The sequence below is a fragment of the Syngnathus scovelli genome, chromosome 14 (genome assembly GCF_024217435.2).
Source record: "Syngnathus scovelli strain Florida chromosome 14, RoL_Ssco_1.2, whole genome shotgun sequence".
NCBI lineage: Eukaryota > Metazoa > Chordata > Actinopteri > Syngnathiformes > Syngnathidae > Syngnathus > Syngnathus scovelli.
In genome coordinates this window covers 10,484,475-10,502,792 of record NC_090860.1, presented here as the reverse complement: position 1 = coordinate 10,502,792, position 18,318 = coordinate 10,484,475, and the positions used below count along the sequence as shown (strand labels likewise).

At 40.1% G+C, this 18,318-nt stretch overlaps 1 protein-coding gene across 2 annotated transcripts in view; it reads right to left on the bottom strand.

Annotated features, from left to right (window-relative positions):
• Nucleotides 1-18,318, bottom strand: part of ltk (leukocyte receptor tyrosine kinase) — a 27,722-nt gene extending 9,404 nt beyond the window's left edge. The window contains exons 1-19 of one of the 2 annotated variants that reach the window (XM_068652936.1): nucleotides 18,037-18,318; nucleotides 11,672-11,761; nucleotides 10,186-10,329; nucleotides 9,801-10,029; nucleotides 8,732-8,868; nucleotides 8,495-8,638; nucleotides 7,461-7,610; nucleotides 6,517-6,617; nucleotides 6,283-6,443; nucleotides 5,613-5,707; nucleotides 5,303-5,374; nucleotides 4,914-5,085; nucleotides 4,333-4,483; nucleotides 4,119-4,241; nucleotides 3,296-3,452; nucleotides 1,418-1,603; nucleotides 1,255-1,353; nucleotides 504-665; nucleotides 316-426 (exon numbers count right to left, since the gene is read on the bottom strand). In XM_068652936.1, the coding sequence (XP_068509037.1) occupies nucleotides 316-426; nucleotides 504-665; nucleotides 1,255-1,353; nucleotides 1,418-1,603; nucleotides 3,296-3,452; nucleotides 4,119-4,241; nucleotides 4,333-4,483; nucleotides 4,914-5,085; nucleotides 5,303-5,374; nucleotides 5,613-5,707; nucleotides 6,283-6,443; nucleotides 6,517-6,617; nucleotides 7,461-7,610; nucleotides 8,495-8,638; nucleotides 8,732-8,868; nucleotides 9,801-10,029; nucleotides 10,186-10,329; nucleotides 11,672-11,761; nucleotides 18,037-18,088 (2,536 nt within the window). In that variant the 5' untranslated portion in view covers nucleotides 18,089-18,318. Of the gene's footprint in view, nucleotides 1-315; nucleotides 427-503; nucleotides 666-1,254; nucleotides 1,354-1,417; nucleotides 1,604-3,295; nucleotides 3,453-4,118; nucleotides 4,242-4,332; nucleotides 4,484-4,913; nucleotides 5,089-5,302; nucleotides 5,375-5,612; nucleotides 5,708-6,282; nucleotides 6,444-6,516; nucleotides 6,618-7,460; nucleotides 7,611-8,494; nucleotides 8,639-8,731; nucleotides 8,869-9,800; nucleotides 10,030-10,185; nucleotides 10,330-11,671; nucleotides 11,762-18,036 lie in introns of both variants that reach the window. The other variant, XM_049739401.2, reaches the window with a different exon arrangement.

Here is an 18,318-nt window from a genome sequence, read left to right as displayed (position 1 = left end):
TGTTTTTTTTGTAAATGATTCTGATCTTGCACATGAATGCCCGGGAGGCGAATGTAATCCAGAAATTGTCACTTGGTGCATAATAGCAGAGTAAAAACTCGTTTTTCCCTCTTCGTTTGTCAATCCCAATTTATCATAATGCTCCAGTTTGTGGATGAAGAGCTTTTGTATTTCCTCCACAGGGTAATGCAATGCCCTTTCTTTGTAATGCCATTTTTATTTTTTTTTTGCTCAAGTTTGCTCTCACGGATGTGCCTCACAGCCGATGAAAAGTGGCGGGCACCACGTCGGCGCAAAACCGCACGAGTCTCTTACTGAGGATGACCCCGGCGCAGATCAAGGCCACGCCACTGACGACCGCCGAGGTGACCACTGCCAGGATCAGCGAGGTCGACATCTGAGCTGGAGGAGGCTGGACTGCAGGCGCTACGAGAAGAAGAAGCCAGCTTGTGTGTTTATTAACCGTAAAAAAATCACAGCAATACTTGAAACTATTTCCTCACCAACTGTGTCGACGCACGTGACGTTATCGCTGGCCAAGACCTCGTCGTCATGGCACAGGCAGAGGATGAGGTGTGTCTCTTCATTACGTTTGCAGCTCTGAGACTGACAGTGGCTGCAGTTCAGTTGTACTTTGATTTCACACTCGCCGTGACTCTCCATGGCTGAAACAAACAATAAACTATCACGCGCTCTTAAAAAGTGATTATGAGCTACATGTGTTCCACCACAATAATTTATTTTATCCTAAGCATTAACATGTTTGTGAAATGTGTGGATTTGGCTTCTCAATTCATTTTCCATAAACACTATCCATCAGAATTCCACACAACATATGGAAATGTAGGAATTGACTCTGCCTTTAAACTATTGATAATGTTTGATGTTGGTGACATCGGGGACTGCTTAACAGTTTTGTTTTCCTTCAAATCATTCTTCTAATGCCTTTCATGTGCTATGGACTCTTTAATTTGAAAACGAAGCATTGACGCAAGTTCAAGTATCAGCATGAGGTTGAGAATTAGCCTTGTGCCACCCACTCCATAATCAGAGTCAGATGGCAAGTTGTCTCAAGCAGACAAAAACAAAACTCGGGTCCAAGAGCAAACATGAGGGTGTCAGACACAAATGCCAAAATCCATCCATTTCAAAAAAATGGCTGTCATCATTGCTTCAACCATCCATCATTTCATTTCACGATTTCCTCAAGCTCATTTTTGGATATCAAGCTCCACTCTAATATATTAAACTCACCCGCCAGAGGCTGCAGGTAAATCTCTCCATCTGGATGAATGAAGGAGATGCCATTGCCACCATCGGCTTTCATGTCATCCGTCAACGCGGCGTCACCTCCTGTCACAGAATGGACGCACATCAATAACGCCTTCAACACAATTGAAGCCAGCTGTGAATTCACCTCTGTATCCGCCTCCGCCTCCTCCAGCCGTGCAGGCGCCGCCTCCCCCTCCGAACCCCCCGTAGGTGGACCAACCCAGTTTGGACTGGGATAAAAGACACGCCGCACCCCCGTCAGCACCTTCTGACAAGGACTTGCCCGCCACCAGGTGAGCGGTCGGAGAGTCTTTCCAACCTCCACCTCCACCTAACAAGACATCACACATAAAATATTACAATCTTATTGTCTCTTCATTTGCTTTCGTAATTGATTTGTTGACTCGTAAACACATTTTATCACCTATTATTTCACTGGGAAAATATCCGACTGGGGAAAATATAAATTCATGGTCAAAAATTGCCCAATAAGACTACTACAGCAGCACGGCTTTCTTGTGTTCAAACGAGAAGATTTAGAAAGTTAAACTGGCGCCAGAGGCATTAATTGAGATAGAGCCCTTCGAGCCAACAAACTAAGCGCTGTGCTTGGGGAAAATTTGTTTCCTGCTATGTTGCAGAAAAGTCCAAGAAACATTCTTGTTAAATTAAAAGAATCACATGGGCAAGGTGGATAACATCGGGTACGTAGATTCAAATGTAACTCACGTAGGAATGCGTGCACAATGCAATGTGCAAAAATATCAAATCCACACGTCTTTTGTTTTCGCCAAACATGCTGTGAGAAAACAAATCTGACCACATACAATTTTAATCAAAATTTCACAGTGCTGAATTATTTTGTGTCACTTCACACAATGACTTTGATTCACAATGTGTTAAATGAGTGTGAACACAATAGACGGGCTAATCAATAGCAACTGTGCAGTGATGGTGTTAAGCTAAGCTAAATGACGGATATTTATATGTGAAGAATTGACTATGCATATAGATAATATGATAATTCTCACAGGTGTATAGTTTTGATCCTCTGGAAAGAACAACGAATATCACTGCAGCTTACTCAGGAGCTGAAACTGTCTTGAATTGTCATGAATCACATGTCTCGAGGAAATGGAAAGACGTGGCACTGTTCAAGTCTAGTATGAAACTCAAAATTTTGAGGCCGTTTGCCGGACATATTTTCCACTTGGATTGGAAACTAATCCACAAGAAAAAAGCCAATACTAACAGAATGTGAATGGCTACGTGGTTACTTGTCAAAATAATGAAACAAATTTTTAGGATCTTTTAGATAATCATCCTACTGTGAGGAATTAATGTTTATTCAATTTCAAATTCAAAAGAACTGATTATTATCTTTTCATGCTTATTTTCTATGACCCCTAAGGTTTACGGAAGATATTCAAAACAGGACAAAACATATATTTTTCCAATACCTGTGTCAAAAATATTGACTTTAATACAAATTTATTCTGCTCAACGGGTTGCCATTTGGCTTGTACACTATACGTCCTTCTCCTTTGACAAACAGATTGTTGGCTGACCTCTGCGCTACTGAACGCCATTCCTTTCCTATTTGTCATGCACTTATGTGTCGGAATGCATGAGAAAATTGAGGATGTGTGGTGGAATTCACAGCGGTTATCTTGGATAATGTATAACGTGTTTAACTTTTGTGTTCAAGGCTGATTTTATGTTCAAGCAGAGGGCAAAATATAGACATTGGAAACATCACTTGGCACCCATCTGAGGTATAGAACCAATTTACACTTAATGGTGTGTAAATGTTTGCTGTCCTTAGGTGAAATGTCAATAAAAGTACAAACTTAGGGTCAGCCGTGCATAAAAAGCAGCCTCATTAAAAAAACTGATTTAATTTTCATCGATCGTACGACTAAGGAGGAAGAACTACACGATGGTTGAAGTAATTCAAGTTGTCATTCAGAACCTGCTCGGAATGGATGAGAAGATTTATTTGGATTTTTGGGTGACACAGTACCTGCAGCGCCAGTTTGGCCATTGGTGCCGGGCACCGTGGTGCTGTTCTCAAACTGCTCCAGCGGTATCTGATCCAGACTGGACTCCGGATCTTCCATGTAAGCATTTCCTCCACCACCGGCCGCAATCAGCAAGGGAATCAGTTCATCGCCTTCCATCTGATAAGATAGCAGCACATAAATGATTTGAAAATTTTCAGCTATATTCACAATTTTTGAGAAATCTGAAAATCAACCAATTCAGATTTTTATAGAAATACTGGTGGAGTGAGGATTTTTTTTCCTTGGTGAATTTCTTTCCCCCAATTTTCCAGGGAGTGATACCGATTTTGAAGGGTTGTGTTCAGGATCACTAAAATACTTTTTACCGCAATAAATGCGTTTTTAAAATTGTTAGTGAGTTTAATTAAAAAGCCCATTAATTTGCTGGAATGATAACAATAAATATGGTGATTTTAAAAAGAAAAGTAATAATAATAACTTGAGAAAGCAATTCGGTACAAATCGTGCGTGAACGCTGAAAAGCCGCCAGTGAACTGAAATGTTTTGGAATTCATTGAAACATTGTTTTGGAAAATGTAGAATTGAGAGGAAACTTGTCATTATTTAATTTGGAGAGTAGTGTGCGGAATTTTGTGAACAATTGGAAATCGGAATGGTTTGAATTGGTTGATAAGTGCGGAAGGAAACATATTTCATAACAAAAAACAAGAAGCGAAAATAACTTCCCACATCAATTGAAATGTCCTCAAAGTTCACATAACATTTCTTCTTTTCATCATGGGAATGTTTATGCAAATCACCAGCAAATCTGGCTTGCATCACCTTAAAAATGAAGGTAGCTCCGCCCCCTCCGCCTCCCCCTCCAGACCACTCAGAGTCATCCTCCCCCCTTGTGTCGATCACAGATGACTCCCCCAGGCAGATCTTATGTGTTTGGGAATTTCTCTGGATCAAAAGGGCAGAACACAATCAAGACATTCATTTGAATCCAACTTCTTCTCTCAAACATCATCATTCAGCTGTTCACCACACTCACCCCGGGGCACGCGTCCTCTCCCTGATGACCCACTAAGATGTAAAGTAATTCGTCTTTCTCCAGCGGGAACACAGCCGATATGAAGATGCCATGGTTGGGCTTGTTGTGGTTTTTGGCCCCTTTTCCTCCTGCGGCGCCGTAAGCTGAGATCCTAAATGATGATCCATGACTTTAATTTGTTCTGTGACCACACTAATTAATCAAAACACTTCAAATCACTTTTAATTTGAAATGAAGTGTAATGTGCGGGCTCCTTCTGTTACGTATGCTTTGGCCACCAGGGGCAGTATAACATTAAAACTTGGCTATGTCGTAATAAACATAAAGACACTCTCAGCTCTGAGTGACACCCGGTAATATTAATTCATGGGTGTTGTTGTGGTTGTGTAAACACGCTTTAGTCCGACCAATCAGAAGTTCTTAGAATTTCCGGGCACAGGATGTACTCTACCGCCTTTATTAGTACTATTCATTTTGGTGACCTGACATTTGAGATGCACATGGTGCGACGTGTAAAGCTCATCGGAGCTTTCAGAATAGCTTGCATGGGAATCACTGTGATAAGCCCAAAAAGCACTCACAGGTATCTGTTGGTGGCAGGGACCCTCCACATTTGCACCCCCTTAAAGGGTCCTTCCTTCCCCACAGTCACGCTGACATTTTTATGCCTGTAGGTACTGTCACACTGGGCCTGGGTCGGCCCGTAGGGCCCGCTGGCACCGCACGAGTTGAAAAACCAAGTCATCAGAGAGACTTCTAGAAAGACGTTGAGGGAGGATGGAGAAAGAAAGTTCTGTGATTTTTAAATATTGCAGGAGGCACTTGGAATATGACGTGCTAATGCAGAATGGATTAACAGTTCCTTTGGAGGCTTCATGCATCAAGAGACACGGCAGCTAAACAATCCATTACACGCTAATAAGATTTGTCATTCATAATGGATTAGAAGTACGACGTTTTGGAAAATCACCTGAAAATGAAGGCTCTGCGAGGGGACTGAAGAAATCCCTCAAGTCGGCCACAGGCAGGATAGAGTTGAAATCTGTGATGAGACAGGAAGTTAAAAGGTAAAGAATGACAGATTCCGTTTTTATTTCGCAAAAGAAAATTATAATTGAATGACTCTGCTATTGCAGCTGCAGGCGGTCAAAATATTTGAAACGGCTCTACGTGTGATCCAGTGCAGCTCGACAACAAACTAAATGGAAATTCACCGATGCTTTGGTCGAGTTCATGATAAAAAAAAAAAAAAAAAAAAGGGAGGTTTTTGTTTTTCTCACCTGTGCCAAAGCAGGTTGCACTGAGAGCGATTTCATCCAGGGCGACATCAGCATGGGAGCCTTGAAGCCAAACAGCTGTGACCTTAACACGGAATCTGGCCCAAAACACATTCCATTTAGGGTTAGATAATTGCTCTACACTATATAGAGTGCTTTATCCTGTGTAGTGGTATATAAATCTGGCTGTCATCAGCAGAGCGATGGAAAGAAATACAAGATGGAAACCTGAGGCCGTAAAGAAAAAACCAAGGGCCCTTAAATTGAACCCTGGGGAACTCCATGAGACAGCTGTACAGAGTGGGACCAAGGTTTAAACATACAGTCTGCCGAGTTGGATCGAAACCAATCCAAAGCGCTATCACCAATGCCCGCAAGATGCCGTGACCGAGCCGCAAATATATTATGGTGCAGTCAAGTCCAGCAGGACAAAACACATGTTGTCCTCAGATTCATTTGCCGAGAAAATTTTATTCAAATCTTTTGATAGAGTTCACTCTGTGCTATGGCCTCCAGGACATCATGCGCAACCATCCATTATGCACAACTTGGGATTTTTGAGCAGACCAAGACCAAAAATTCAATATTTCCAGCATTTTTTTTTTTCATCTACAGATATCCTATTAAGACTTAATACTTAGTATGAGCAATAAAATGCCTGATGTATAAGTACCCATGATGAATGTCTGTCAGCTGCAGGGCAACATCATCCCAGTCATCCTTCCCCTGACCATGTCCCTCCCAGATCAGTGACGCTGTGGAGGTCCCATTCTCCTCTATAGCCACCGACAAGGAGCCATTGAAGGAGCCAAACAAGTAAAAAGAAAAACGCATCTGCACAAACAAATATCATTTCAAAAAAAGACATTTAAGGTGAATGACGAGCAATACAGTCTGAATAACGTACCTGGCAAGTTCTATTGGAGACAGGTGGAGGGAAAAAACGGCTCTGGACAGATGCCTCGTGCAGGTTATTTTTCTCCCTGATCTCCAGAAACAAGAAGTGTCCTGGGGGTAGAAAATACACAACTTAGCTACAAGGGTCACTCAGACACAAATCTCTTCATGATAAGGTAGGGGAGATTAATTTATCCACCCATCCATTTTCTATACTGCTTATTCTAAGGAGGCTTTCAGAGGGATTGGAGCCAAGCCCAGTTGACTTCGGCTGAATGGCAGAACACAGGACTGGACTGACTGCCAGTCAATCACACAGTGATTGTGAATGGGACATTGACCATTAATCAAGTTAGCTACATGAAGCGCTACATTGCTAAAGGCTGCAACGGATGCATTCAAGCGCAACTCTCTAGGTATCTTACTCATATGATCCATTCCACTCTAATGATCTTCATGATAGGCTTTTTGACAGTAGTACAGTGGAATCATTCCAACAACAAAAATATCTAATATGCTCCATATTCAGCTGAAGGGCTTGTGAGGCAGAAACCTGCTTGTAAATCACCCATGCTGAGCCAACGGTCTCCAATGACTCTGCTCAGCAGTTGCGGCAGGCTTTGAGCCTTTTGTCTCTATTCTCACTTCCCCTGAGTACGCGTGTAGTGTGTAATTGCAGCTTTGGACACGGGCATGTTGGAGCCGGCCAGCGGTTGCATGCTATCTAACAAATTAGCATCTGGCAATTCTTAAGCTGGTCTTGGACTCCACTGAACCAGAAAACCTCATTATCAAATTCTTTGCATCCAGCCATTTTTGAGTGTGTGGTGTACTCTATACTCATCCTGCCCTGTTTTGCATTTTCCTCTAAGCCTACCTCCTGGTTCAGATCTTCTTTTCTGCATCGCTCAAACCCATTTGCAAACATCACCGACCTGGTTTCATTTTGCTTACCAGGTGTAGTGCTCAGGGTGAGGCCCCGCATGTCTTTTTTCTGCAGCAACTCTCCTCCGGACACCCTGCTCCAAGCCGATTGCTGCTTGGACACGGACCAACCACAAGCATCCTGCTCAAATGAGCAGTACGACCCAAATGGCATCGAACCTGTACAAGACAGCAGATTGTCATTAGAGCTCATTGGAACACCAGACCGCAGCTGCTACCAAGACCCCTTCTTCTTTCCTCGGAATCCTAATTTCCCAGTGGAAGGCGATGCGCGTGTTGTAAATTTAGAGTTAAGACACATGCGACGCTTAGGGCATGCTGTTATTGATAAGTCTAATGTGACGGTCCTCATCTGTTTTTATGACTCTGTTCATGCATCACCACAATGGAATTAAAACAATCAAGTTGTGACTGTATGTGATGACATTGGGCTGCAGCTGAAGGGCTCTCCATGGCATGTAGGCTCTAACTGACTAGTTCCGAGGATGACAAATTGTGGTTAGTTACCCCCTCAGTTCTGTGTATAAATAGCGTGATTCCTAATTGTCTTATTTAACTGTGTAATTTTGAAAGTCAACACTTCAACCACATCTTAAATGTTTTCTTTCATTCCCACTAAGTATACAGCCTTATAAAAATCCAATAGCAGCCACTCGAATCTATTTTTACTCATTCGTTACATTGTTATCTTGAGGGGTAAACAGTCAAATTCAATTGATTCCTAATTGTTTTTCATTTGAATGGGTTAATTACAGAGCTCGGGATTTTGGCTCTTGCGTGAAATGTAAAAGACGGCACAAAGCTCGAGCGGCATAAACGACCAGTTTCAAACATTTAGCCTTGATGAAAATAATTTTAGTTGGACATAGTCAGGGCCTGGTTAGCATTAGAAACCTTTCTAAATAGCTATAATCTAATAACCTGTTTTTTTTAATTATACATAAACACTGAACTAATTTTTCAAGCTATTTTTTTGAGCAATATTTGAAAAATAACATCATCAACAGGTCAAAAAAATGCATTACAGCCAAAAAAAACCTTACCGCAGATGAAGCCCTCATCCTCTCCTAAAGGACAGTCCGTGTGGAAATCGCACACATAATTTTGCTCGATGCAATATTCAGATTGTTCGCAGTAGTAATTATCGCCGCAGTCCACATCCAGCGGAATGACCTCATCCTTTTCGTCTTAACCACGACACAAAACAGAAAATCGTGCATGCCGGTTAGAATCCCAAAAAATTCTATTGCGTTAATCTGATTTGTCTCTTATGAACTCACCTGATTGACAGTCAATGAAGTGCAGTGAGTCGAGCGCCACGATGGAGCCACCCTGCAAACATCCAGTGTAGCTCAGAATCACCTGAAAGGGCTCGTCCACTGGGCCTATCCCAGTCTCCACCGCCTCCCACTCCGTTCTGCAAAATGTAGTGAAGGTAGCTCTTTTGTTATTTTATTTATTTATTTATTTAATTTAATTTAATTTAATTTAATTTAATTTAATTTAATTTAATTTAATTTAATTTAATTTTATTTTATTTTTAAACTATGCTAATATTGATATAAGCCAATAACATGAAACACTGAAGCAACTACTGATAAATGTTTTTGACAATAATTCAGTGGAGCTGCCAAGACGGGTTGTTTTTGTGTGCATCGTTGAATCCATTTTTGCACACACCAATTCCGCCATGGTACAAACTTATCGCATATGCCCATCCATCCTTCTTCTGTCCAAAGAGATTATATAAATTCATTTCCAGAATCCACATCAGAAGAAAGGAATGCTTTTATCTGTGCTACAGAGGGCTGCACCATGGCATTAAATCAATAGCAAATACCTGTTCTTATTTCCCAAACAACACTCTTGGCTTTTTCCCCATGCGGCATTCTATTCCGCACAGCCTCTGGGAACATCGCTCCTCATAAACTTGAGGACCACAAAAGGAAAAGGCGTTACTCTCTCTGGTCTTGTTTGGTCTGAAAGACTGTATGGCCTTCTACTGCATTAAATCCAAACTTGTATTCTCTAGGTGCACGTCAAATCGCAGCACGCTGATTAATTCACGCACTAATTAAATGGGCAAGTAGGAGATAATAAACTTCACTAACCAGCCCACAACATAATGAGCTCTTACAAAATCTACTGTTACTGTTATTGGAAATATTCTATTCTATTCTATTCTATTCTATTCTATTCTATTCTATTTATTTATTTATTTATTTATTTATTTATTTATTTATTTATTTATTTATTTATTTATTTAATTTAACTTCATTTAATTTCATTTTATTTTATTTCATTTAATTTCATTTTATTTTATTTATTTCTAAATAAATATATAAATACCTGGGGTCCTCTCTCCTCTCAGGTTTGAACACGGCGGTGTCACTGAACAAAGTGGAGTCAAGTGACTTGATCAGGACCGTTAGATTCCCTGCCGATGGTGTCGTCTCATAGTGGGCCAGATGAAGAACACATTGGCGCTCACTTTTTGGCATGATTGGGCTGGTTAAATAATACTCGCATCTCTTAGAGGCTTCTGCACCAGAGGAGGGGCTCAGGAGAAGAAAGTGACCTTAAAGAATAAAAGCAGTCGTTTCATAATGTCAGTGCAAGGGTTTGAGAGAAACAGCAGACTTGGATATCAAAGACACAGAGCTTTGATAAACCGCCAACTCTTCCCCTTATGAATATTTCATATCGCGAGACATGTTAAGTTTGAGATTCTCACCATCAGAGCTCCCCTCCGAGTGGTCCGCCTCAGGCATCCGACCTTCTCGCTCAGTTTGTCGTGCAGATACTATGGACCAGTCACTTTGCTGGCTGTGTTTTGATGAAGTCCAGAGACACGTTGACTCAAAGTCACAGGAAGAAACTGCAAGATAAGAAGCACGTTCTGTACGATTCAAATATGCTGGAGTGTAATTCAACACCAGAACAAAACTGATAATTAAATTACAGTGATTAGTGGCAATGGTCCACTCCAAGCCAAAATCCACAGAAAGCTTCCCGTCTTTCATTACACGCAAATCCTGCATCATTTTAACAAGCCTGTACAGCTTCACCGCATGTCACAATAATTGCTTCGACATGTGATTTGCCAGAAAAGCTGGAAGAAGGTGTTTGCAGGAAATATACGGAAAGTTACAAATCACCACCGAAGCAATCACAACGGCCCTTGGGTCATGCTTTTAAAATTCCTTTAGATAAAATCAGAAAATCTAAAAGACAGACCATCACTCTGTTCATGTTGATTGATTGTGTGTGTGTGTCCGCATCAGAGCCGTACAGCGCATTGAAAAACAAGCTAGTCATGTGATGACTGGAGAGGAAACTGCCACTTCAGCTAATTTGCCAAACGGATTCCCTGAGGGGATAATCCGAGCGTAAGGTCCATTATTAGTGTTATCTTTCTTTTAAAAAATTGGACTTCATTTCCCTGTCGTCATGATTTAATTACAGTCGTAGCTTTGCTCACAAAGGATTGAAAAGGAGTCAGATTTCTTCATCTTTATGAAACTGCTTTATTGCCTTCTGCTACAAAAGTCTCTTTGAATGGAATACTGTATTTAGCCGTTTTCATTAAAAAGTAGATTCACTGATTATTCACTGACACAATAGAAAGTGTCGCCATCATGTACCGTCTAATTGACATTAAAAAAAAAACCTACAAGATTCTAATAAAGTCTTCTTAAATGAAGACTGATAGCATTTTTTCTAACATAAAAGTCGGCTAACTGCATTAAAATGATGCTAATAGTTAGCCTAGCTTCTTTTATTACCGTATTTTCTGGACTATAAGGCTCACTGGACTATAAGGCGCACCTTCAATGAATGGCCCATTTTAAAACTGTCCTTATATAAGGCGCACCATTAATGCATCATGTCAGATTTTTAATCCAAATCAAATCATTCTCCATTTTATCTTTTTTATTTCAACTTCAGATGCAACAAATTACTTTATAATCACAAAATAATGATCCATAGTCTTTTTGATTCATGATTCATAGTCTTCAGCGGGCCACTTATGACTGATTTCATAACACAATACTTCGGGCCAGTTTAAATTTAGGAATTTGGTCCATATATAAGGCGCACCGGACTATAAGGTGCACTGTCGGCTTTTTGGAAAATTTTAGGTTTTTAGGTGCGCCTTATAGTCCGAAAAATACGGTATATCTTGTACTGGAGAATAGTCAAAGTAATTGGACCCTTACATTGATTGACATCAGCATGACGAGGAAGCATCGGATCTGACATGTTGTCATCTGGAAAAGTGTCCAGAAGTGCTTGGCAGTGACTGCACACTGAGAAGAAAGAAAGGGAAAACAAAGGAGTCAGTACTGGATATAAAAAAACAATAGACATGCATAAGAACATACATTGCATAGCACACGATTAAAATTCTCTTCAATGTCCTGATGACGTTTTTTGGGACACTGATCACAAGCATGAGGCAACACGAAAGCAATTTTGACTTCAGTCGCCACATCATAAGGAAACATTTTCATTTTGTATGTTTCATATTTAGCTTGGTAGAGCTATAAGAATTGTGTTGTTGCTTGAGGGGGGGTGAGTTGATGAAGGACTTGACGCTGCATGTGATAGTGAACATTTAAAGAGCGTGACCAGCAAACAATGAAGACGGCGATGGTATTCACGTAATTCATTGCAACATAAGCCGCGTTACTGTGCAAAGGCGCCCCTGGGGTAAGGGCTAAAAGGCCAAGCGTGACTAATGAAATTATTTAATAAAAGCAGCCAGAACGCTAACAAGGGGGTTAAGCTATTAAATACTTGGGAAAGAAAATAGCTATGACGCCTGATGAATGCAGAGAGCACAATTGTTTAAAAAAAAAAAAAAAGAATAGAGAGAGGGGAGCATTCATTAAATATAAATACATGTCATAAAACACGAATGGGGTATTATTAACATTGGATGTTGTTTGGAATCCCCCTAAAATTTTAAACTGCTTTCACTACCACCCACGGATCTACATGTTCGGTTTACTGAATGTAAAATTTGACAAATTGAAGGGAAAAATTTGACTGCTTTGCGCCAAAACACTAACAGAACCACAATTCTACCCTTCCTTCTGTCTTTCAACTTGCTGTTTTAGGATGAAGGCTGCGGAAAGGTGGTTAGCCCAAAACTACCCGTCGGGAGTAAACGTGGTTGCATGCTTCTCATTCGATTTCATTCAAGGGTTTGGTTCAGAGGAAAAATATGCTGTTGCTCCTGACCACCAGTAAATTGCTCATTTCTATTGTAGACCGCAGAGGATCAAGTTCTGAGAAATGTCTTTTATCCGCGAGACATCTAGGATTTATCACAAAATCTTGAAGATAACAATCAGTGTGAACATAACAATAATCAACACACGATGACTAAAAGGGCTGTTACGAAACCAAAATACTTGTCCTTAACATAATACCCTCAATGTAGCAAAACTAAAAAGGCACAGCGTCATCAATCTCATTATACCGAAGCGAAACCAAACGCTGTCACTTTCTCTCCACCTGCTTAACATATCCCCCGATCCGAAACAATCCTGACAGGTCAAATCCCTTATTCTCATAGCCGCTAAACTGAGCCATGCTAAATTGAAACTTCATCTGACAACTTTGCTGCAAACTCCAAGTAGGTTGCTGGCAGAAATGGACTGCTTACAGGTGAATTGACAAGGTTGGGTGAAAAAAAAAAATAGACTAACTCTGCATTTCCTAGATACTAAAGATACTCAAGCCATGCTAATGGCTAATCTTATGACAAATATACAGTAATGCAAAAGCATTAGTCTTCATTTTTATTGCTTTCTCAGTGATGGAGCTTCGCTAACTCAATGACGCTGCTAAATGACATTCTCTGACTTCATCATTCACTGCTTAAGTTAGAATGGCCCTGGGATACTGAACGCCATGCTCTGTCCTCTTATAGTAAATCAAGTCGGTGACGTAGCAAATGTTGGCACTCCCGCAGATAGAAACGTCTTCTCAAGAGGACGGAATAGCTCGGGGGCCATTTGCTGGCTAAGTTTATAGGTTGCGGTTGGGGGTTGCGTGTGTATCTTGAGGGCATTGTTCAGTCTAAAACAGCAGCTGATAATATCGCTTTATAAAAGTTCAGCTGCCAAGTCTATTTTGGAAGAGTTGAGAGAGAAATCAGTAGATCAGTCACTTCCAAATTTGGCTGGCTCTTCTTAAAAGAGGAACCGAGCCAGTGGTATTTGTATAAATGAACATCTTATGGCTTTCTTCCAGTGGAAAGTTCCAACAAAGCAAAAACCGAGCCTACATATGATTGGACATCTTCTCTGAAGATAAAACAGCTTCCCCGCGACAAGGTTTGAATTAAACAAAGAATTTTGATTCAAGAGGGAACTAATGAGCCTTACATTTTTTAATGTATTGATTAAAGTCCAAACATTTCTAAATTTGGCACACTATAAGAAATGTTGTTAATGACCCTGCTAAGTTAATATAACTAATTAGGCTGTAGACCACAAATCATCATCAAATCAAGTTGTTGTCTCTGCTCTCAAATGCTGTGAGTGTTTCGCTTCAAGAGTTGCTCCTCCTGTTCTACCGGGGATTCCTGCAATCCCAAGATAAACACAATATATGAAACACTAAGTATGTGTCGATTGTTTGGGCCTTAGGAGACTTCAGTGCAAAGAGAATCATGAGAGTTCACAGCCATGTCATCAAAACAAATTTCAAGTTGGTTGAGCTCAAGTTAGGCAGTTTTTGATGAATCATCGGCTGCAAGTATGAACATTCTTGTCTGCTTTACTTCTCCACCTTTTAAAACACATCTTGTAAATATTCACGTGCAGTCAATCAGGCTTCCGCAAACTAATAAAGTCCCATGACTCCATTTCTGACTTGCGTGTTTGCGATGCCATGTCTACGACAATTAACTATGATAAGAAATGGCAGCACAAGATAAACTAATACAGGAAACATTTAATCCAAGGTGACTCAAATACTGCAAGCTAGCATCTTGATGAAAGTGGAAGCTCAGAAGGATGGTGACATGGCCTCTTTACATTAACGTGATGGCTTTTGCATTTTGAATAATATGAACTATGTATGCATCAAATCAGAATTGGGCACTTGGACCAAGTCTGGCTCTAAAGTTAGATCAGAACATCATCATGACCAACCGATGTTCACAGCATGTCTATTTCCTAATCAAGCAACAAAATGAAAAGTCTCCACCTCGACGATTTTGGCCGTATCGTTATGCAGCGATTAACTGACTTGAACTCAAATCTTGTGATACATCATGCGACCGTGGAGGCCATGACATTGGCTACTCTGTTAGCATCTTGTGTACTTGGAAACAGTCTGTTTTCATTAAGGAGTTGCTAAGACAACTCCAAAGAAAAACTTGCACACATGGAAATTACTTAATTTGAAACATTTTACATTTCTTCCATGACCCTTGTTGCTGAAATGATGTCACAAAATGGATCGGCAGCCTTGGTTGAAATCCAAACCAAGTTAATGTTCAACCACTTTGTTGCTAATAACCAGAAGAAAGAAAAGGTCCTTCAAGTGCACGACTCACACGGGGAGCGATGGCTCGCTCACGTGTCCGTGAAGGAGTCGGCCGAGTGATGCCTGGGAAAGCGCCACTTTCATCTGCAACATCAAGTTGGCTCTCATCCAGCCACTTGGCTTGTGCACTTAGGCTGCTTCTGCTTGCTGCTATCAGAGTCCCACAGCCATACAGCGTGAGAGCGAGCCAGACATACGCTAACTGGGCGAGGCAGCTCGTTCATGACGCATGTTGCAGCCAAAGTCGTGACGCATGCTCTCCTTGGAAATTAACACATTTGGTTATTACATTATAAATGAGCAATAAAAACTATCTTGAGTATGAGTGAAAGCAACCAAGAAATGGGTTAACAGGTTATTTCAATTTCAACACAAAAAAAATAAATAAAGAATGACAACTATCTCGAACACTACCAAATCCAATCATCAACAAAAACATCCAAATAATCAACTCAACTTTGGATAACAGTAACCCAATCTATTCAAAAAACACTGATTATTATTTTTCTTACTGAGGACAGAAATGTGGGAAGCATTTGAATTACTTTTCGAGGTTTCTTTAATGAAACACAGGGCTGGATAACTGATCATCATGCCAACTGCGGATTTTTTTTTTAACAAGCTTGTGGTCTTCCTATTGTTTTGACCAATACCGGATATTGGTATATTAAAGCAATCCTTGCACAGTAGGACAGCATAGTGGTTAGGAGTTGAAGTTTGACGTTCAAATCTCAACTTGCCTGTGCAGAGTTTGTGTGTTCTCCCTTGAACCTCAGAAAATTTGACACAGATGCCCGTAGCGTTACCAATTTTTGTCAAACTGAAAATTTGGCTGATTGTGTGGAATTTGATGTTGATTCATTGTGTTTTGAGTTGGGCCCTTTGCCTGAACTTGGCTGCAGTGTAAAGAAGCCTAAATTTATGTCGGCTATGGTTAGCTGAGCAACATCCGTGTGATGGACAGCGTTCCGTGTATGCAGCTCCAAAAAAATATTTTGGGTGAATTCAAAATTTCAACCAAATATTTTCCTGTTGTGAAAATTGGCTTTCCTGCATTTCATAACAAATAAGAGTTTACAGAACAAACGGTCGTTGCCTACAACTCAAAAGATAAAAGTAAAACCTAATGTTGTTGTCGTAAATAACTTTGTCCAGAATGAATGTTTTAGTTCCAAAAGAATTAAGTTGTGTGGTTTTTTTACTGCGTGGTAACGAGAGTTCAGAATAATCGGATTCTCTCATTGAAAAACAATATTAAATATTTAAAAGTATCTTGTAAAAAAATAATGATGGCCAAACACAATGCCTGTTTTGAAGTTCTCTTACTTTTAGAGTTCCATTGAGACAAAAACGGAATAGTTTATGAGTGAATGGTGTTGCGTCTGCAGTGAGCGGCTAGCTAATAGCATCAAAATTCAACTTCTTTGGCAAGCAAATATGTTGAGACAAGTTACACTGCCCTCTTGTGGTTTCTAGCAAGTATTGCACTCCATTTTGCCTAAGCTAGCCTTGGTTATAAAATGTAAGTACGCTAAATTATTTAGATTGTTATGTTCAGGATGGGCATAACAATCAACAAATATATACTGATAGAACATTTTTTATTTGCTTATTTTTAATTTTGATACACCTGCTGCTGCTTTCAAGTGCAATATAAAGGGAAAGGAGTTATGACGCAACTCTAAGCTTTACTCCAAAATGAAAAAAACAGACATTGCTCATGTGGTTTTATGGTTAATAAAGAACAGATGGCACACTTGGACATCTTGTGGTTTGTTCAAATATTAGTATCATGTTTTCGATTTCTCAAGAGGGGAAACAAAGCAACTGATTTGTGACCATTGTGATTGCCTAATGCTGGGGTGCCTGAATTGAACATTTATTGTTCTTTCTATATTGTATGTTTATGTTGTGTGGAAATGTTTGATGATTGTATTTAACAGGGATTCCATTGAAAATTCCACCGAAAGTTACCGTAAAACCCCGTCCATTAAAGGAACTAATTTATTTTGACCATGTTCTAACATGTTGAATGATGCAATTCGATCAAAACACCATAGAGGAAGCCAAAAGTAGCTATGAATCACCACAACAAAAACACAAGTGATATTATATTCGACTGTTGTGTATTTACATATTCAGGAAAAACCTGCATAATATTTGTAAAGCTAAACTATAAGTTGCATGCAAGATGGCAAGGAAGGGAAAATTTTGGCACATATCAATACAGGGGCACTGATTGCCTAAAGCAATTATAGAAACAGTCTTTTCTCCTCCTTTGGCAATATGCACTTACTGAGAGGGGCTTCTGCATACGCTGCAGGGGGACATAAATAGGTGTGCGGTTGGGGGTCCATGTGAATTACAGTTGCCTATAAGCAGTTTCCAGTGTCACAACAGATGGTGAAGCTCTGAAACAAGTGGCCTGGATAAAGAACTGGCAAAGAAAAATCGAGCTCCGCGGCCATTCAAAATCGAGCGACCTTTGTGCAATGCACTTCAAAAACCACTTTAAATCAACAATGCTAATTAGAAAGCATGCGTGGAACAACACCCCACTCGGATGTGGATAGCAGTGTGAATATTGTACATTAATATATATATATAATATATATATGTGTGTGTATACGTGTGTGTATACGTGTGTGTATGTATATATATATATATATATATATATATATACACATACATACATAATATATATTGTACTGAATATTTGAAGCATTAGTAAGCTATAATAACAGATTTTTTCCTTTTCAGTCAACAATTCTCAACTTTTTTCCACAAGTCTCGCCACTTACATATCAATTTATGTCAATTAAAGTCTTCACAAGTTCGCCCCGTGGTTAATCTAGGTCAGTGCTATTTTTTATTAAATGTGAACATGAATAGATGCATGTTTAAAAGTACACATCAGAATAAGAGTTTGCATATTAAAATTGCCAAAATAGTACGAAATAACAGCAAGAGAAAAGTTTCAGATTTAAGAGATAATCGACTGATTAAACTTGCCACTTACTTAATAGAATGGCGACGTGAAGAAAAGCACTTTGCGTTCTAAAATCGTCCATGGCTCCCTTGTTTTGTAGTCAATCCACCCCCCAAAAAAAGAATAAGAGTCCGGACTGTTTCGGGCGCCTTTAGCTCCTCATGTAGCCGCAGAGGAGACGCACGCAAGCAGCCCCAAGAGACGCGGCGGGCTGGTGCGGCTGTTGGTTGGTTGGCTCGCTTCTTGGCCCGAGCTGCGCACTGGTCGATGTGTAGTGATGTTTTTACTGAGGGTTTTTAGTGATGCTGATGC